We start from the raw sequence: 22776 nt of genomic DNA, 5'->3' as shown, positions 1-22776 counted from the left end.
ACATTAGGCACGCTGATGAAAGAAGAGAAGAACTCGGTATATGACGCAGCGACACAAGTGCCGTATCGTTTGTTCGCATAATTTCGTTATCAGCTCGGTAACGTAATACGCAGATAGAGATGAAGAAATGCACAGCGAAATAAAAGTATGGGCACGTTCCACCGCCGTCACATGCCGATGCATTATTACGTTCAGTTATTGTTTAAATTGTTTCTAATACAGTAAATTCAGGAGCACAAGTTTTATTTGTTGCAATAATTTAATTACACACTCGTTTATAAATCTTTATTCATTGAAAATGGAAAATATTGAAGAAATATAAAATGATACATATAAATATATCTTTAAATAAATATATAATAAAATTTATAAATAAATATTTAAGTAAGTTTAAAACAATTAAAAGAAAATAAAGTACACTACGGCGCACGATACGATTTTTCAGATAAATTCGCATGCGACTTTTGCTAGAAATCATGCTAAAAATTTTGCACGATGCATGCTGCTATACATGCTAGCATGTTAGTTTTAAATGATAGGTCTGATGCTATTTTTCTTGCGTGTTTTACTGCTAGATGTGTGACTGCAATAATATTCAATCATATATGCAAATTCTCTATCATAAAAAAAAAGAATTCATAAAGCTCATAGTGCGATATCTAAATTCTTTTTAATTTATTGTAATAATATTTTATTATCTTAGTAAATTTTCAATAAAAAATAAAATAAAATTTAATTTCATAAAACAAATGTTATTAAATTTTATTAGTATATAATTATATAATATATAATATTTAAAAACTAAATATATAATAAATATAATATATAATAAATTTGATTAAATTTAATTAAATAATTTTATTGTGATGTAATTTAGATTCTTGGTTGCTTACAAACAAGACTCATTTTTGTACGTATCAATTAAAATTTCTATAGCTTCTTTTGTCCATGCAACTATAGCTTATAAAAATTTTTTCATATTAAATCTATGTGAGAGTATTTCGCGTGTCAATACAGATGACTTAAGTATATATAAACGACAAATAGATTTGTATATCTTTATTTTTTCTTAAAAGATTGTTGGAAGATTTTAACCTGTTTTATATGAAATGTTATCCCAACTCGCAAGACAATATACGCGTAATAATAATAATTATTATTATTATTAATAGGTACAAGTATTATTAAATTATTATTATTTAAATAAGAAATGATTATTAATAGACAAATAATGATATTATGTCAAATTTTTATAAATAAAAATATAAGAATAAAATATAAAAAATATATAAATGATAAAATTTGTTTAATCAGTACAAATATTTAATTACTTGTATACCTGCTCAAGTAGGTAAAATAAAACAACAGCGCAATCAACAAAAGAGCAACAAATCTGTTAACAAAACTAGCACGAAAATTTGCATCGGGTTTATAAGATATATGATTAGAAAAACCTAAAATATAAAAACTCTATAATTACTGATTTGTACAACTAGTTCTGTACAATGCAGATTTCATTTGACTGTCATTAATCTTTGCGTAACATAAGTGGCAAAGAGAACTGCGAGACAAAATCAATTCTTGAAACTCGAGAGGGAAACAGAAACCGGACGTGAGAAATGCGTCGTGAGCTTTATTATCCCGCGTTTCTATATCGATCGTTGACGCCGCTTCTCTCTCTCTGTAGATTTTCCTAAGAGATATAAGCTTTCCGGCTTAAAGAATTGCAACGGTACCCAACGAAATGACACTTATAATACAATGTAAGAGATTTTTCGATATCGCTTCGAATAAAATTCTTCGTAAACATAATCCATACTCACAGCGTTGCGTTTTCTTTTTTTTAAATATACCGTAATGAGATTACAGAGATTTTATTGTTACGCGTACTGATTCCATGTCATTATTCTGTGTAATTATTTAGTTCTGATTTTTGTTTAATTTTTAGATGCATTTTATATTTGTATTAATTTTTATTGTACTTTGTTTTGCTGTATAAAATTTTTGTATCGAATATATGTAAAAATGGGGAAATGGAAATTATTGTAACCTCGAGAGGATCAATAAAAATTATCTATCTATCTAATGATATCATTATCAATGTGTCAGCTTGATGAAGATTAAAGAAACCGTACCCTTGATCGCGAAAATATTTACATCTATAGGTACAATATCAGTTAGCCCGGGAGAAAAAATCCGTTCCAAATTCTCTAACTCTAAGTTTAGCTTGGAACTTTCCACTCGAGATTCTTCCGCTTCCGTCCCGAGTCATCGCCGATATTTAATTGCAAAGCGTCGAGGTGAAAGCGACCGTAAATGGACGCTCGCGTCGCAAGAATTTGGCCTAATACCAAAAGGTAAAAATGCACGACAAAAACTGGCGAACGGCCAGGGTCGTGTACCGAGAGCATTGTCCGCAACGGAGGCGAGTACACCAAGGTAATGAACTTCCGGTTGCACAGCGTTCTCTTACGAGGAAATCGATCGAGAAATTGCTCGCTTCCCCACATACGAATTACCGTTGGCCGAAAACCAATTCTGAGTAGGTTAACGTTAACTCTATACGAGATGTTGCATACTAAATGCAGCACAACAAGCTTCTGTACCACAAAAATAACATAATTCGTTATTCTCATTTATATCATTTTCATAGTTTCATTTTGATACGGATATTTTAAAAAATATCCAAATAAATTATTAAGAAATAACCAGCATTAAAAAGCATCATGCCTCATTGTTGAGTATAATAGTTTTATAAAAATTTCTGACTTGAGAAATTTTACTAAGAAAAAGAATTTCATATTCGAGCTATAAAGAGCAAATGTATTCATCGTATAATAAAAGTAACAAACAGGGAAAGCTTCTTTCTGCACATAATACTCTTTTCGACGGTTCTAAATGATGTTATTATGATTCTACATTTAAACATGAAAAGCGTAGTTTCCGACATTTTCCGTTATTTGAAAGCTAGCCAAAGAAATCAAGTTATTCATGCCATGAGTTATTTATCTTTCAATGTCGTCAGAAGATGCAGTAATACGTATCAATTTGCAACGAATTCACCGGAAAGTACCGTTTATAATTGCGCCATTAACATTACAGGCTAAACGCGTTTCCGAGGGACGAAAGTGAGTTAATTTCGCTGACGGACACGCTAAATTTTTGATCGTCCTGTAAAACAGTCGTGAATGAGCACGAAATGCCGGGCTCGCTCGAAAGAGCCGACCAAGTGCCTGTAACTTTTATACCCTAGCGAGGAACATTAGAAATGCATTAGCTCTTGCTCGCAAATGCCTATCTCGAACGACCCTCGGTAACCAACATGCTATCCCTCACAACAAAATGTCCGCAAATCTTCACCCTCCGATTTCGATAAAATTCGATCGATGTCTATTTGATGTCTATAAATATTGAAGAACCGCTCATCGAAAACTCGTTTAAAATCATGTATTTTAGAAAAATACCTTCAAGCTTTGAATTATTTTTTTTTTATTCCTGAAATTTAAGCATCAACCTAAACAAAAATACATGTCATAGTTATGTTTTTTTCTTTTGCAAATTTTTTTCATCAAAATCGTAAAAAAAGAATTGGAAAAATTCTTTTAGTAATACACGTAAAATTGCAATATCGTGTCATGTTCATTCAACCGTGCGAATTATCCTATCTACCATCGGCACCAGGACAGCTGGCACTCACCGATACCGAAATCAATTTCCTGTTTGGGAAAAAATTAGCTAGAGTAACGTGACTCGTTGAAATAATCGCGTTAACGACTGTCAACATCCTGTCACTTCGATATACATCCAGTTACATTTTAGCAACGGTAAACTTTTTCGGGGCATTAATGTTGCAGATTAACAATTTCATTACAAAAAAAATCTATCAAATTTTCATAAAAATAAATTCTAAAGTCGCTGCAATATAAGTGCTTTTAAAACGAAATCCGATGGTTTTGCGGGACGAAAATAGAAAACATAATAGCAATTGCTCCATCGGCGTTCCGGAAGTAATCTCGGCATATTTAACGAGCGTGACTTAGACAATGGCTACGCTAATGATTCGCAGGTGTTTTGCGAGAGAGATTCATTGACGTATCGACGGTGTTCCGGCAAACGACGACATGTTCATCGGACATGCTTCGTGTGCGCGCAATCGTCGTTCCTTTTACTATCGATACACACCATGTATCGATATTAATGTTTGAAAAACGGTGCGAGATATACACGAGTAACAAACTATCGTTTGTTTTAACTTCTCTATTCTTTCGCTAGATATAAATTATGGGTATTTATCCGGTTCACCGGAGCATGTTCGCTGGCAATATCGCCCGCACCAACCGGCACAAACGCGATCGAGAAAGAGAGAGAGAAAGACGCGTGTATTCGATGTATATGAATGTCGAAAAACACCGATAGTCATCAAGAAAGAGAGAGAGAAACCGTCCATTGTTCGGTTATATCTGCGCATCTATATGAAACGTTTCGAAATGCTCGTCGTACCATTTCCACGACGTGCACGACAATTTCGCCATTGATTTAATGTGATTGCGAGATAAATCGATAATCGATATCCGACGATCCACTTACGTTCGTTTCCCACCGAGTATCGTACCGGCATAATTTGAGATTTTACAAAAATGTTGCACATTAATTTTTTTTTTTTTTTTTTTTTTATGTCAAAGTTAGTAAATTTAATTATAACACAACATATATAACACGATTAAATTATATTGCAATAAAGTTCCGCATTAAATTCTCTCGTTTCAAGTAAATGCTTTTAGATATATGCTTATAACATAATACGGTTGCGATTGATCTTTTCATCAAACGAGGAGCGAAATCGCTAATTTCCTTGCGACGGCTGAACGTTTTCGCGATACTTGGCACGCGACTCTCACAAGCCGGTTAATAATCCGCGCAGATAGAAATCTGACACGAAAGCCGACGCGAGAAGCCAGCTCGCAGCCGACGTATAAACGGCTCTTTAGGTCGTGGCGTCTCGCGTGTTTCATGCTTTGCGGTAAAGCAAGAGGCCTTCTTAGCGTATCCGTTGTTCATGCATAGATCTACACCTCGTACCATCGTAATTGAAGCATTCGAAGTAAGAACGAGGCACCCAGAGTCCATAATTCACAAGCCTTGCTTTACGTAAGACTTTATATTCAAAGTGTATCTTATGAATTATAGAACAACGACGTATCATCTCATTCGTGCACTGGAACCCTTCAATTTGTGCAACAAGAGAGTTATCAATGAAAATGGTTGTCGATTTGAATTTTGAAAAATCTGGCGATTACAAATTGTTCTTTTTACAAACGTCTGTTTTTTTTTTTCCTAGTCTCTCGTAGTAGTAAAAGGCTTCCTGGGATAGTTTCTGCCTTTGAAGATAATGTTCATCCGGATAAAACGGCTTAGTATAATAATTTACTCTTGCAGCACCTTGCCTGCGGCACCAGCGAGCACAATCGCTCGCCGTTTTCTGCCCGATGAACATGGTCATAATAAATTTCGATAAATCTCGTTGGAAATTCATAGCTAATCAGGGATTTAACGCGCGCTTTGAGCGCAGGCCGGGCATGAATTGCATTTTTCCCCGCGGGCTATCATAATACTGAAATTCGCCTTTAATGAAAACCGGGCCCGGTTTATCCCAATTCGATACTGATAATGCGTAGCCAATGCAGTTCAAAACGATATTGTTGAGAAAGGTCAGGGAAAAGATAGCGAACAAAAATTCTTCTCTTCGGAAAGATCGATAATAAACTAGCTATAATAAATTGTAAAATTAAAATTAATTAAAATTAAAATTACTCCCGCTGATACAATCGCACCTTGTGCGAAATAAAAAAGGAGCACTGCATGTGCGTGTTAAAAAGGGAGAGCTATGATCTTTGGACTCAAATGACTCACTATTTCCACGCGACTCTGGCACTGCTGACATTTTCGTCGATGAGCTTCGGCTCACGAAAGCATTCTCTGCCGCTTTCCTCTCGCGCATTCGCGTTCCTCGCGCGAACTATTTTCGTACGATTTGCGTCTCGCGCGAACGCAAGAGTGTCGGTTTACCATGACAGATATTTGTCCACTTTAAACACGTACGTTCATTCCGATCATTGTATTAAATTAAGGCAGGTTTTAATTCTCCGAGAAAAAAATTGAATTTTTAAAAGATCAAATGGTTATCAGCAGATAAATTTTTTTTCTTCTCAATATAAATATTAAGAAAATTTACTATCCCGTACCGTGACTGGTTTTGTAGCCTGAGCAACTACTGGAACTGCAGTAACGCCCAACAGTGGCACGTAAGTTAACATTCTTCGGGTACCCCTTGCGAGGGCACCCGCTGCCCTACACACGCCACTGCCCAAACTGCGCCCCGCCTTTAAGACGTATTCCATCTTGGGACAAATCTTCAATTAATCCTGCACTCATAAACTTGTAAATTCGTCACGAAATATTCATCTCTTCAATTAAAATAATTATAATGAACGATCGAGATTCTTGCAATATTTTTCTAAATAATTATTAATGGATGATACATCCCCCTTTTTGCAACTATTCCTGAAGTAACGCAAAATAGAATATAAATTAATAATTTGTTATCGACATAAAATACATCAAGTGTTTGGAAATTATATAATTAAGCATTTAATAATAAAAAATTTGGTTTTGTTTTGTTTCGAAAATTATTGAAAATCTTGAAAATAAACGAAAATGTAAAATATCTTTAAATATTATTAAATGTGAAATATATATAGCACTTGGAATAATATTCAACTCGCGCATTTGCTTTACCAAATACGTCGTACGAATATTTCGGTCTATATTTAGAAAACTGGAGACTGCATCTATGTATAGTCTGAGACTTCAGAGAGAGCATTCGCTATTAATAGACTCGAATCACCAAACGTGAATAATTAATCCTACGTAGAGAAAGTCTAATTGTACAAATTATTTAAAAAATCACAATTTACATAGCATAAAATTGTACTGCTAAACTAAAATAAAATAAAAAACTTTTATGATGCGTCGATATATATATCACTCATTAATAATTATTTCTAACGATTACAATATAATAATTCTTTTTAAATATTAATCTTAAATAAAATGTTGCAAATACTCTGTGTCTAACAAAAACATGTACAATTGCAAAATATTAATAAGGAAATCCAACACCAGAAGAAACTCGATCGTCCAGTATGAATATATACCTCACAATATTATAATTGTGACACTACCTCTCTCACACGCGAGCACAGACACAAATGACAACAACAGAGACAGATCCGTACGAACTGTTCGCCGTTGGCGAACTACTTGGGCCAGGCTACGGATTCATGAGGGTTTATATAGAGGATCGTCCCACGTCTTGGCGTAAGAAAAGAGAGAGATAGAGATAGATAGAGAGAGAGAGAGACAGAGAGAGAGAGTCACACATTTAAAACTAGAGAGAGAACGAAGAAACTCGCGCGAGAGGAGTTAGTCATTAGCAAGCACTATGCAAGTAACTAAAGAACTAAGATGCTAATTATGAGTCAGTCACATCGGAATATTTAAATATTTTAATAAGAAAACAAACTAATCTTGATGTTAATTTATTATCACAATAATTGTATTGTATATTAAGTTTGTCAAATATTTAATAGATAAAATCGCAAACGAAACTATCAAGTTTTAAATTCTTTTTACAATTAAAAAAAAAAAAAAAAAATACAGAGATTCATTATTTAATTATCCAAAATTCATGTGACATAAATTTAAAAAAAAATGAAGATATTTTAAATTGTTAAATATATGTATAATATTTTATATTGATAAACAATTTTCTATAAATATTACTTTTTTAGCCAAATATCCAATTTGAACGTATAAACTATTTTGAGAATATACACGATCATGTATTAGTATTTACATATGTGTATGTTGGAGTCAGATTCGCCGAAGTGATATCAGTAGAGGAAAATGAGGAAAGCTGACCCACGTCTTTGTATAATGGACAGCCACAAAGCGAGACGACAAAGTAGAAGTAGAAGACTCGGATGAAGAGAAAGGAAAGCCAAGGCGTGCAGCACACTACCTACGTAGTGAGTAAACTAGGAAGAGAGACCTCCCGAGATCGCACGTAGCATCAATGTAAGAGCAACAAAGTGCAGTCTGGCAAGAAAAGCGAAGTAGTCGCCAATCATCAGAGAAGAAAAAGGATGAAAGAGAAAGAGGAAGAGAGAGAGGTATATATAAAGAAACATCCGATTTATCCTAGAAACGCACAGCTGCTAATCAATACATTGCCACGGACAAAAATTTGCGCCGCAAAATCGCTGCGTATTTCTATTCTTGGCTGCATGAGACGGGAAGATAATAAAAATAGAAGTGCTAAATAGCAGAACCGGATGGAACCACGACGGAAATATGCACTTCTTCTTTTTTTTATTAGCGACAAAATCTTTATTCTTATTAACAAGATAGGCTTTTATGAATATATGAATTGCAAATAATATTTCTCGAATATATGGACTATTCTTTTTTTTTTTTTTTTTTATTTCGAAAAATTTGTATATCTAAATCGCTGAAAGAATGTTTGCAATAAAATTTTTTAAGTTTCTGCCTTGTGTTTATGTTACAGATTATATTTATCACGTGTCAGAAAAATAGAATTATCACAACAAAAAGAGAGGATGTGCTTGCAACAAATAACAACGTAATCTCAATGTATTGCAGTAATAAAACCGTCATTGCATGATAAATGACGCATGTATTTTAAAAATGTTTCTTGCACGTGATTTTCATACAAATAGCAGCGCGCCTTAGAAATAACAAGCGTTCGTTTCCATTTTGAAATGCAATCGACGCACGCTTTTTTGCAATTTATGGGAAAGCGAATCGCGATAAGGTCGCAGTCGTAGAAATAGTTGGACAGCATCCAACAGAGTTTATCGTGGACTTTATTGTTCCGCTTTTGCCAAGTGATATTAAACTCGAGAACACAAGGGAGCACCTCGGAAAGCCGAAAATAATCGCGGATGTCGTAAAGAAATTTTCACAGTTAGCAACATAATTTGCGATTCTCGCGGAAACACGCGTGCGTATCATTTATCTCTCACCGTTGCATTTCTTATCAAATCATGACTGAAATAACCAGAATAACCTCGATAAACCCAATAAATAAAATTCGCAAAGAGTTTGATAAGCTCGTGTGTATTTTTTATGACAAAGTATATATGTACACATCATCGAAATTTGTTTCAATAAATCAGCTGTGCAGATACTGAATATTAAATGTCAAAAATTCAGGTCACACATATAAAAATAGACTGTGATAAAATCTATTCTAATATTATTCTATTATTATTCGGAAATCTTTAGGTTAAAAAATTAGAATTTTTTAAGAGAATCTTGTATAGTATATATAAACGCGTGAAATAGAAGCTCTTCCGGTGCAGCTTCCACGCAGGATCGTCGGCGGCAGCATCGACTACGAGTCTCAGAATTATTCTTAGACGAGACAAAAAGGAAGCTTACCAACGGAGACATCCTACGCACGTATCAAGCGGGCATTTAGACAGATGGAGTCGTTCCTATAATGATCCTTTATTATGAGCGACTTAATAATTAACGTTAACGAAGAAAGACGTATGTGTTAATAGGGCAGAATAAGCGCTATCTTCCGGTTGGGCTTGCTTTCCGAAAGAAAAAGAAAACGCTACTTCTACATTACATTACATTACATTACTCTCCGCAAACTTTCTAGGAGAATTTTCTGAGTCAAAATAAAAAGTTAAAAATGTAAATTGTTACAAGTAATATTTTTGACAGATTTTATTTGCACATAAGCTGAATCTAAAATTTAAGAGAGAGATTGAGAGAGGAGTTTGTTATATAAAAATATTCATATTTTATATAACATCATGACGTACGATGCTATTTACGCTGAAAGCGTTGAAATATTTCGAAGCTGAAATTTTTCAAGAGCGCATACGTGCAAACGGTTATCTCGGATCGGAAGAGCATATTTCCGAAATAACAACGAGAAACAAATTGTTTCCTGTAACAGCGAGGGGAATGCATCATACATAAATCTCCTTGCAATATTCACTCGTTAATTCAGCTTGCTCGCCCGGCTCGTACCGTTGCGTTATATCGATCATGCCCTGCGGGCCAACAGTAACGAATATGTCAGTAGTGCTATGCATTCGATTCGCTGTAATCCACTAATCAACGGTTATTCTTTTCTTTATCCTATCTTTGCTGTCAATCAATCCAATAAAAAAACAAAAATATTTCCATTTACCAAATACATTGTTATATCTCAACACGAATGTGAAACTCTCTGAAAATATCCGACAATGCATTGAAATATTTAATTCTCGATTATATATTTCTATGGGTGCGCTATGGGTGTTAAATATTCCTCCACCAAACATATTTTCATGGTGTAACGGTGGTAATGTCGCTATCAATGATACTGACTGATTGTGAGTGAAGCAAGCTACATGCATTCTCATATATTCACCCCTTTATCCATTCTCTTCAGTAATAGTTCGAGAGGGTTGCAAAACGCAATAAGGGTGTACGCGACAAAATAAATAAATAACAAGTCATTCTGCGAAATTCTACCGCACAGAATCGTGTGATAGTCAAGAAGGTAAGAATTCGACACAATTATAACAAACATATATCAAAATCAATCTTTTGAAAAAAATCAATCCTTTTAATCAGCTAAAAGTTCTATGCATTTTTCAAAGAAATGTTAATGAAAAAATGTTAAATCAAATTTCCTTCTCATAAATTATGATTGTGCTGATCGTAATTCTCTCTTTTGAATATTTCCCAAATATTTTTATAATTATTTAGCCTTTCACGCGCATAAAATATAATACACTTTCATTGAATATTCCTTCTATTTGAAAAAGCATAATAAAATAAGCAAGCAATCATAATTCTGTACACGTTATCCGAAATGAAATCGCGTCCTTTAGGAGAACTTACGAAAATCACGGATAATACGGTCATTGCAGCACGTGCGAAATCTCAGTTACGTGTAGTCGAGGCTAGCTACCTTGCATAATTGAGAATCACTACTGCATCGTCTGAGCACGTTCCCTCGGCGACGCTATATCTACTGAAAGCTGCATGTACTTCGGTAAATAGTGAACCATCCATTCTTCACTTATCCTTTTGCATAGATGTTATATCACCTCCGTCTTCTTCGAAGAAAAAAGAAGTCTCTTAACCCAAATTGCCTGAGAATCGATATTCCGCAAAAGTATTCTGCTAAATGATGCTTTAAATTTTGCATCAAAATGAGACTATCTACTTTTTATTCTTCATCAGCACATATATTTTCACAGATAATGTAAACGGAGAATATTTCATTTTAATATTATAAATCGAACAAGAAAGAACTCTCCGCATAAAATGTATAAGGCAGAAACAATCGCATCGTAGATCAACATTTATTTCGCGTTTAGGATTACACAAGGATTCTTCCTATCGTCTGCCGACAAAAAGGGTTGGATTTGCGGTAGCGGAAAATCAGGAAATCTCGTTCGACCGATATTCCGGCAATGCGAAACTCGGCGTAACGACCGGCAATCTCGGAGAATTCACTCCCGAGATCAGAAATGGGCTCATCGATTCAAGTACAGAAATTGTAACGAAAAAGCCATGGCGGCTGTTTGACGCGAAGAAAACGAAAAGAGAGAGAGAGAGAGAGAGAGAGAGAGAGAGAGAGAGAGAGAGATGCGGGTGAAGAGGATGGATATAAAGCGCGAACTGGAGCGAAAGATGACCGTCGTGATCTACCGACATAAATTCGCAATTCGACGAGTTTTCTTCAGTCTTCGAATGAGCAAAAAACCAAACGAAGAAAAAAGAAGATTGCGATAGCTATAGTAGAGTTTCGTTTGTAATCTCCAAACGTGAGGTCAGTGATACGGGTTCTCAAAGGAAGTACGATAGTCTCGAGAAACGATGAAACGTCAAACTGCTCCTTTGACGATACTTCATTAATGCCATGTCACTGCCGTATAAAGAATAAATAATAAGTGTGGAAAATTTCCAACAAAATTCGAAATCCCCAGCCTCGTAAAAACTACAAATTTCACAGTTTTAATAAATTCCTGCAAAAAAGCCACGCTCGTTTGTCTTCTCTTGAAAAAGAAATACGCTCTCGTTTACGAGCATGTGAACATTTACGAACGGAATTTTTATCTCGCGAAAATCGACTCCCGCATAAAAGGAAGATAGGGAAAAAAGCTAGGGATTTCGTAAACTTCTGTCCGCAATCTCGAAACGTAATCTCGGTCGTGAAGGAAAGTTAAAAGGGAAACAACCAAAGTTTTCCTCTTCTGGCAGTTAATTACTGTTCGGTGAAGAGTTGTCCAATTTTCTACTTCACATTCCGATTTAACATGGAGAAGAAGAAAATTGCCGAAAGTTAATAAAAACAAATTGGAAAGCGGACCATCATCATCACCTTCGCTTTCCATAAAAATCCATAATTTATAATTTCGCAGAACGCAAGAGAATAAGCCATTTCGTGATGAAAAATCAAACAAAAGAAGGAAGAGGAAGTGATCAAAAAAAAGCCACCAGAGTTTTCGACCGAAATCTCACGGGCCCAGTACGACCAGATTCGTGTTTCCAAGTTGCTGCTCCCAAGCTTGACAGTTTCAGGAGGGGGGACGAATCACTCAAGCAAACACGAGTTTCCGAGAGTGTCGACCTTCACAGTTTCGACCTTCAGCGGTGTGGCGTGTCCGAGAGTGTCTGCGCGAGAATAAGAGGAAAAAAAATCACTCGAATGGAAAACTCGTTATCAAGTGTCTCCACCGCATGGTACGTGCAATGTCCCGCGACCTTTATGAACGCGTTAGAGGCTTTCAGACGAGAGAGAATTCTGCCTGGGAAATCGCACGATGCCAGGACGGCGCATCCGATCGCAATTAACAGACGAACTTTTAATGAGACCAAACGTTCGATCTACAAGCGCGTTTTTTCTTTGCCACGAAAGCATCAATCTTTTTTTTTTTTTTTGCAGAAACTGCGACTGGGAATTTATTGCCGCGTGTTTTATAGTCGTGCGACAGAGCACAATTCCATTCTGTCATGTGTGTGATGGGAGAAAATTAATTAACAGTTATTAACAGCGAATCTCCCAAATTGTGGCTATTGTTGATATTGCTATTATTATGACATTCATTGTATGCGAGATCGCTTTCAAACCGCACGTGTAATATCTTGTTTACGTATGCGCAGGTGTCGAACTGTAATTCTGATTACAGCTAAGCCTATTAACCGCGACATTCGTGATACGTAATTAGTTTGCAACGTTAATCGATAATTATTACAAATTGTGAGAAATATCACGTGCGGTATAACTGCGCAATTTTATCTCACTAATGTAAAGACGCAGAGATCTTTACTAGCGTGCTGATGATTAGAGCTGAATCGCGGACACATAAAAGCCACGTAAAGGCCGTTCCCATTACCCGACTGCACTTCCGCGTTTACAAATAAAAAGCGGAATCTCATATGACGATATCATTCACGGACGTGCATTTTCCACGGACTTTGAGTTGCAAAAATATCTCGCGCTTCTCGTAACAACGCTCGTAAAATGCAGTAATGCCGGCTTAGCTCGCGCGCTCGCTTGCCATCCTTAAATCCGACCACCACACACGATGTTTATACGACGTTTAAGGAAAATATGGTGCGCGAAAATATAGAGAATATTGAATCTTGCACCACATGTCTCTTATATAGGAGGGAAAATTTTCAAGAAAAAAACTTTGCGAGCATACTATGCAATTATCACAGAGAAGAGAGATTTTTAATATTTAAAACAAATATGCTGTCAGATCTGCTTCAAAATTGTAATTTCGAAAAATTTTAATTCTTTCTCTTATAATTTAATTGATATGCCAGCACAACACAAAGCGGTTCGACATTGACTCTCTTGTTCATACACGAGAGCAGATCGAACCTCGCAGCGACACGGCCCGCGAATACGAAAAGCCCCGGTAGCCCCGTCGGTCGGCATAGCAACAGCTCCGAGCGTCCCGGCGTCGGGACGCTCGATACTAGACGACGGCGGCGGTGGCGGTGGCGGTGGCGGCCACGACGACGACGACGCCCAAATCTGAAGGGACGAGTGGGCGTCACAAACTGGGTGCGGAAATTCGCCACCGCGGATTTTAGATCGCGATTCGCACGCGATCGCCCGGCGGATTTGTTCCCCCCTCGGGACCCTCCCTCGCGAAGCATGCACGCGCGAAAATGAGTATGTCGGCGCCGCGGGGTCTCGCAACGATGGCAACGACATGCTACAAAACAACGCTGTGCAAAGTGTGATAGTAGAGTTCTCGACTATCTCGCTTTTCAACGCGATGTAATTTAAAAAAAAATTGCTGCTTGTAATATATTGTAGTTAAGTAAAAATTAATTTCAGGTAAATTAAATATTATATTTTTAATATTATAGTTTTATAACTTGCTCCCCTCATCGAACTTGAAAAACAAGAACAACGAGGTTAATTTAATTTTTAAAAATCGAATACATATTTTAATTAATCTTTTACATCATCGTTTTAACAAATTTTTTTCTATTCCATTTTTACCAAAAATTAGAAATTGATTAAGCTAAAGTAATATCGAAAAAAACCATTATCAACTAAAACTCGATTAAAGAAAAATCGTTCCGCAGTTTGATGTCATTCATAAATATTTAATATATTTTTAAGATATGTAAGATAAAAAAAGACTTTACATACGACGCGTATAAATCATCTCTGATTTTCGTAATATGTTTTTATGCTTGTTTTATATGAGCCCAGTATATAATGTCACATGTTCATAAAATTCATTTTTATCAGTACTGTCATTGATGTATTGGTCATTAAAGAATGCCAAGAAACCAACATAAGAAGCATAAGAGAGGTAGTAGTACTTGAAATGTAAAGACAAGCAAGAGAATCGCGAGTCGTTTTAAATTAACGCATATATCAACGGACACGTTTTCCTTTATAATAAATAAGATCTGTCAAGATCTTTAAACTGACACACTTCGGTTAAATTTAAATATTGGGATTAATAACAAATGAGAAACGGAATGGAGCGGGTGCTAGTTTTCTTCCACTCATTACATTTGACGAATAAAAAGTAGTGACAACAAACAATGCATTTTTCATTATGCTCGGCGATATCAATCTATTTATGAACGTAGATATATTTCTCTCGCGCATTTGCAAAATTAGTTTTCCTGGTTTACAACGGCGCGGCGCGCATTTATTTCCTCGTTTCTCGTCCCCCTCGGTCCCCACCCCATCTTCCGGTATCGTTACGAGAGTAAATTGGAGTCACCGGCAAGAGAAATATCGGCTCTTTCATCAAAATATGAAGCTCCTTCGTGGCTTATGGTGAGAGCGGTGAGTAGTTCCTTTCTCTTTTTTTTTTTCTCACTGCTCTAGGAAAGATACATTTGATTACCTTCCCTAAAGGAAACACATCTTTTACAACCGCCTGCTTTCGATCGTCCCATTTACATCATATAGTGTTTCACTAAAAAAACACATGTGCTTCGATATAAAATAAAAAGATATGGCCGTATTTATTTTCAAATCGTTCAATCATTTTGAAGAAGAAATTTCGAAAATTCGGAAAATCAACAGTTTGATATAAATTTTTCAATCTAATACACATAATATATTGATTTATATTATACAGAACTAATTTCTCTATTTAGAATAAATTTTTAATAAAAGTTCAAAAAGTAAACGTTTCGTTCTGTTGGATTTTTAACGATAAACGAGAATCGGAATTTTTCCTCTGTTGACCGGCCGTCTCGTTATCAGTTGTGCAACGACGAAAAGAGTGAACTATGACTAGACCAATATTTGACAGGAAGACTGGCCGTAAGATTACAGCCATCGATGAACGGCGTCTTGTCACGCCGACGAAAACGCCATAGAAGTACGCGGAAACATCCTGTCTTGAACGGAAATTAATATTCTCTATATATAATGATCGCTGAAGTAACGTTATTATAAAAAAGCAAACGTTAAAAAAAAAAAGAAATTTATAAAAAATATTTCTATTGTGTACATTTGATAAAAACCTGATCACAATTTAACAAGAAAATTATTATCTTTCGTCACACCCATGTTTTCTAGGTAATAATCTTTTTAGAAATTTCCGTTTAGACGAGCAACAGATTTTTCCAATTACAATGCGGGATACGATCGACTAGAGAAAATAGCAAAATGAACCGTTCACCATCGATAACAGGTTCTCCAGATAATCCGTTTAATCCGAACAACCTCCGGATGGCTTTTAGACACGTGCAAGAGAAGAGCCTTCGACAGTTCTGGCCGTTCGCCAAGCACTTCTCGAGTCTGATTAGCTTGTAATTGCGTATTATTTTCTCCATTAGTGAAGTAAGGCAATCGGACAACAAAAGGCAGAATACAAAAAGGAACGAGATAATGTCAAGCTTCTAATTTTTGAAATCGCGAGAGATCCTCTCTTCTGAATTAAACATTTCGAGATTTTTTGTTTCGATGATAATGAAGAAGACATGGGAAATGATAAGACAATTCTGCGCTATCAGAATTATTCGATTAGAAATTAAAATTATTTAGCAACATTACATTGTACATAAAACTGTCAATTGACAATTTAAATTCTCAGATTGTTCAGTAGACAATAAAAATATTACGTTAAACGTTTCGAAACACTTTTTATGAATAAAATTGATGTACTGAGATTAAAAGTCTACGGAATCAAACATCAAAGAATATTTTTCACAAATTTATTCGATCGCTCTGACTTCGTAACGTGAGCCTAACGTGAATTTCAGGATAAAAAAAAATGTTGAACGTGGAAAAGGAGACCATTGGCGTGCGTCTTTCACGCGCGTATCATCGAAGGGGTCGAGAGCCCATAGGTCCTTTGAACGATCGTGAACCTCTTTTGTGTCCCGTCACAATGTAAAAAGCCGCGGACCCTTCTTCAAGTTCCTTTTCCGTTTCTCCTCTACATCAGGGTTTTTTTTAACGGAATTTCAATCGAGTACGCGCCATGTTCGTTCCCGAGCGTTGAAAAGTGATCGTTAAAGAGGAGAGAGTCCTGCTAACTTTGTGTGCCTTGTTAACTTTCCACCTTTTCCGATTCGTTAAGCGTCTCTTGAAATTCGGTGAGTACACAGATGCACGTGCGAGTTGGTAATATCAACGTGTAGCTTTTGATATTCAATCAATTCATGGACATGATGAACGGAACATTAAGCCGTTTACTTCGCGTAGAAAAACTTTCCTTCATTGCTGCACGAGAAAACAGTTTGCTCGTTTAATTTCTGCGATCAAAAGTTGAGACGCGCGGTTACAAGAATTTACCTAGAAAACTTTTCTTCGTTCAACGCCGAGAAGTCCTTAGATAGAAAGTAGAATTTAAATACTTGAACAATTTTTCACCAAGTTTGACGGAATTGGCGGGCCGAGCATTATCATGAATGATGGTCGGAAGGTAACTCTTAGCAAAAAAAAAAAAAAAAAAAAAAAGTAGGAAGAATGTAAGAAATCGTACCGTATCACTTTGAACGTCTTCAGGATATCCGTGGAAGTCACGAAAAAGAAAAAAAGTTGGACGCGACACGTCGAATCGATCGAAACGCACTGTATTTCGTCTCCACCGAGGTGAATCTGCGCGAGAGAGTCTCAGGGCTTTTCATTCGAGTTTTCATTCCACCTGTCGCATTGCGTCAGAAGCAGAACGCGTAAAGCTAGAGACGAAACGCGATTGGCAAAACGTAAGAACACCTTTCGGATGTCGGCGCGTTACACGACGTCACGTCGCGCGTCCTTATTTTGTCGCTGCGAATTCAACAGGAACGAGGATTGAGCGAAGAGAACGATAAAGTATACTTCAAACTCGATACTTGCACAAACAATTCTCCTCTGTTTCAACCCTGTGTATTTAACGGTTGAAAAAAAAAAAAAAAAAAAAAAATTATTTTAACTTTCAAATAATACATCCATAGAGGAATTGCAGATGCCGAAGAACGAGGAAGTGCCGTTTCGCACAGAGGTGCGAGCATAAAACCGAGCCGACAGATATACGCGTGCAACACGAAGAACCCGAAGAACCGTGGGATGAATTTCATCGGGATCCATTAGGAATGAAATCGAACCGAGCGGGACACTACCGCAACGCATACGAAACCGGTTTTCAGCACTTGAATCGCCGCCACTCTCTGTCGTAACGGATTTACTCTCTCGGTGTATCGACGAAACTGCACATGCACGCATCGTTGCATGTGCAACGCTGTGACATTGACAGGTTTACAGGTTTTACCGGACCCTGCAGCGTCGTCGTGTCTTGTCATATCGCGGCAAATTTTCTTACGCGAATGTCGCAGTAAAACGAAATTTTATGCATTGAAAGCTTTATATATTGCAGAAAAAATTGCAATAATTTTTTAACACATAAAAAAGACTCGTCCTACTATCGTTCGCAATAATTGAAAAAAATAATTAAGAATTTTTTTAGAACACATTTTTTTAATTAAACTTGAAATCCAATATTCACGTTCTGTAAGTTCGTAAAGAGAGATATATTTTATTTTTCATTAAAATACGCATTGCAATTTTCTGCTTCGTTTCAGCTCAAAGAAATATGTACGCGCCGACCTTTTATACTATTCCGTTCAAAAATAAAGTACGCATACAATGAATCCTATGAATGCATCGAACTTGCACACTACATGTTCGTCAACTTCACGTGGGTATTACTAAAAAAAAAAGAAAGAAAATGAAAAGAAGCAAAGCTTTGTGTTCGAGAGCCGGAACACAGACTGAAACAAAGTCTTTTCTCCACTCATACACAGTTGGGTCTTAACCCTCGCACAGGTGTTTTCTTTCCTTCGAAGGGTGAATCACGCAAAGGCAACCTAAGCTCACGAAATCGCTATCGATCCCCTGTACTTTTTAATCCATACCCTATTTTTACTAGTCTACACACACACATACACACACACACATCGCACGATACTAATTAATATCTCGGACGCCATACAATAAAGTCACATTGTTGGTCATAGTTCGAGGAACGAATAAAGAATGAATTGTACGACCGCACCCTAGAATACGCGAGGGGTGTCAAAAACATCATATTCATGAGATATTTACTTGGTAAAAAAGAATTCATCTCACAAACTATGTTAGAGAAGATCTGAATCTATGTAAATCGTCTCATCGAACATAGAAACTATTGTTCGGAAACTGCAACTTCTTTGCAACCGTGAGAATCAGGAGAATAGGTCTTCGTAGACTATAAATTCAAACTGAATACTTTGTAGAAAAAATCTCAAATTGAGTTCTTCGTAAAAGCTAAAAGAGATAAAAAGAGAAACCAACTAATCAGTCGCGACGTTAAAACAAATAAATAATATTTAATTTCTATTTATGAACATCATTTTATGTTAGATATTCAAAAAGTCATTTTATTACAGAATTTATTTCAGATTACATATCGTATTAAAGCTAATAACGAGAGCTACATTTGTCAATAACCGAAAACAAGATCGCTGTTATACGAATGATAATAATAGCCGGAGACTAATTGTCACAAACGCGCGAGTCTTCTCATCGCGAGAGTTGGATTAATGAATTCAATCGAGCGTTCGTCCACTCCACCACGTCTGATTCGTTAACGTCGTTATCCACATAATCGCAATGCGACCACGATAAGGGCGCGGTCCGGTCCGGCTAAAAATACATGGGCGCGATATTTATCATCCGCCCAGCGTTGTAATTCACACGGCGATATAAATTTGTTTAATCGGCCTCTCTTCTCGCTCTGCTCGTTTTTATTCCCGCTCCCTTTTCTCTCATCGCATTCGCCTTTAAGATTTTACGCGATCATAAATAAGTACGTAACGGCGAGTAAAAGACCACGTGGGAGGAAATGGACATGAAATGAAGAAGAACGTGTGCGTACATTTTTCTGCAATTATACACGCAATCGATGTAAATTTACCGAATGTTTCTTAATCCTGCATAATTCATTGTCACGTAAATCTTTCATCTTTCTCCATTCTAATATGTACATCGGACACGTCCCGACACGGTTCTTTTTTCGCGACGAAAGTAGCGCACCGCAGGTAAGTATATCCGGGAAGTTTGGGCCATTGAACCGTGCTGTTGTAGCAAACACAATGACAGAAGCGTAGACACGTTTACTGACCGGTACGCATGTGTACCGATTTCCCTCGTCAGATATATCACATTGACTGTTAAAAGAAAATTGGCCAGAGTCGTGACCGAATTTCGACATTAGCGACATTACACGCGATTTCGATCGCGTTATCGGTATTATGAAATAATCAGCGACGTTGCATTGCGCAAAAACGCGATACGATCGATCAGAAAACGCTTTTATCCAATCGCCATGATATTCCCTAAGGTTCGAACGAAAGTATCCTTCGAAACACGCACACACCACTCCCATTTCCATTTCGCGTCACGAGGCGCGCGTCTGCAAAAAAGCGCCACACACGCAAGTCCGAGTCGCGACACCAGGTTCGAGAAGGGGGAGAACGAGGTAATCGACCGCGAGAAAACAGCAAGAGGATAAATTTATCGAAGGAATATTTAATATATATATATTATTGCTTTTGTCCAGGGCGAAAATAGCTTTGGTAAACAAAATTATTAATTAAATTTTATAGAGCAAAAATAACTTAAATAATTAACAAAACTGTGTAAGTAAAAACGTTCACGCGCTTAAAAATTTAATTAAGAATCCGTTTGTTATAGACTGTACACACCCGTAAAGAAATAAAATTTTTTTTCTTCACTTGAGGATGTCAATGGAATATTGAGTGCTTGCGTCAATAAATCGATGATTGACTAAATGATTAAGTTAGCCTCTCGTTAAATAAAGACGGAATGTTTTTCGCAAAGCGATTACTTCATCAATTCGCTATTTAACTCGCTATTCTCTCTAATTACATTATTTTTTTATCCTGACATTCCGTTCATGACAGATACTTGGTTTTAAATTAATTTTTGTGGAACGTTAAGTAATACAATTACATTGCCGCTTCTTTTTTCACCGCGAACAGTGGTGGCGATGAAGATGTGACAAATACCGGAGAAGCTTTAGACGCCTCGCCGACATAAGAATGCGTGAAGAGACAATTTAGGAGAATTAAGAGTTAATTGCCTTGAATTGAAAATTTCGCCGCCAATTGAGGCGAAACAAACATAGTGGAAAAAGGAAGAAAAACGTGGAATTAAAACTATGCAACGAAAAAAAATCCAATCTCGATCATCTCGAATAATTTTGCATCGCGAAAAGCAATTTGAAAAACCTATTTCATCATCGTGCTAATCAAAATACCAGATACCAGCAAGCAACGTTTTACATTATTCGTCGTAAAAAGGCGACCATTATTAAAACGTCGGTGACGTCTCGAAAAGACATTTCTTCGAAGATTGTACATTTCTCCCCCCCCCCCCCCCATTTAATTACTCGAGAAAAATTCTAATCCGCGCTCCTTGAACGCGAAATGGATAAATGAGTCGGCAAAAGCAATAAGGCTCTGCATCAGCGCACAGTCGCCCGTGTCATAACACGCTCGACAATGACATCTCGCTATTACGAGGCGCGCATGGCGCGAATACACGCTACTATACTCGTAATTCCTTAATGACTCCGGAATGCCGGGCCGTTCGAAGGGAGTGAAAGTCGCGGCTGAATGCGAAGCCCGCCAGACTGGCTCGATGACTCGAAGGTTGTACGATGATAACGAGAGACATTCTCGACTTAGCGTGTCGCAACAGGTATCGGTATCAAAAATTATCATCCCGAATAATTGTCTTATCTAATTATTAACTAGAGGATAAAAGTTCGCTGAACTCGCTTAAAGCACAGACAACAAGTACAACGAATAGGGGTAGAAGCTGCACTCGGTTCATCAAGGTTGCGTTAGCAACGTAAGCAACAAAACGATAGTTGCTTATAAATATCTGGAATTCTTCTGTAAGAGCAAGGGACATCCCGGTCCATCTCGCGTTATGGAGAATGCGTGTTTTCAACTGTCCGAATGATACGACCGTATCCATCACTCGCGATGATAAATGACCGCCGGGAACGGACGTAAAAATGATACGCCGATAGTCTGTCGATAAAGCGAAAAGTACCGCAAGATAGGGTTTATAAATAACGCAACAATGCTAATGAAGTCGATAGCTACGTTCCTATACCCCGACATGATCGAGGGACTTCTAATGATTTGGAATTCCTGCTTTCATCGAACCGATTGATAACATGAGGGAATAATGGTGATTTTATGACATGGGCAACGATTGCGCAAATTTTCGACAACTCTACAAAATTATCATATATTTGATAAAAGTCTCGGATTAATATAGAGCCATTGGCAATGGTTTAAATAAATGATCGATATAAACGACGGACAGGTATCTGGCGGAACGCACGAGAGCCAAAGCCGGAGGCTGCAACGAGAAGCCAGGCAGACAGCCGGCGGGGGATAATTTAGCCACGCGCGTCGAGGAGAGCCGGTTTTCCACGACGGCCTATCACAAAACTCGCGGAGGTACGACGAACCGGAGAGATGAGTCACGCGGCTGTTCTCCTCTCTTCCCACTCTCTTTCTGTCGCGCCGAGGTCGCGGCGACGGAGGAAAAGGAGCCCACGACAAGTACACGCGAGTGCAGCCGCACTGCCAACAGGCAGAGGAAGACGAGGAGAACGG

At 37.1% G+C, this 22776-nt stretch overlaps 1 protein-coding gene across 6 annotated transcripts in view; it reads right to left on the bottom strand.

Annotated features, from left to right (window-relative positions):
• The window catches only part of LOC140666545 (uncharacterized), a 92092-nt gene that overhangs the window by 8351 nt on the left and 60965 nt on the right, over positions 1-22776 (bottom strand). Inside the window, exons 1-2 of one of the 6 annotated variants that reach the window (XM_072893832.1) lie at positions 7242-7532; positions 6243-6422 (exon numbers count right to left, since the gene is read on the bottom strand). The exons of 3 other annotated variants lie outside the window; for them this stretch is intronic. In XM_072893832.1, the coding sequence (XP_072749933.1) occupies positions 6243-6398 (156 nt within the window). In that variant the 5' untranslated portion in view covers positions 6399-6422; positions 7242-7532. Of the gene's footprint in view, positions 1-6242; positions 6435-7241; positions 7533-22776 lie in introns of those variants that run through there. 2 more of the 6 variants (XM_072893833.1, XM_072893834.1) reach the window with 2 other exon arrangements.

This window comes from Anoplolepis gracilipes, chromosome 6, assembly GCF_047496725.1.
Source record: "Anoplolepis gracilipes chromosome 6, ASM4749672v1, whole genome shotgun sequence".
In the NCBI taxonomy this organism is placed as follows: Eukaryota; Metazoa; Arthropoda; class Insecta; order Hymenoptera; family Formicidae; genus Anoplolepis; species Anoplolepis gracilipes.
Note: the sequence above shows the minus strand (reverse complement) of the source record. Positions and strands in the feature narration are given on the sequence as shown.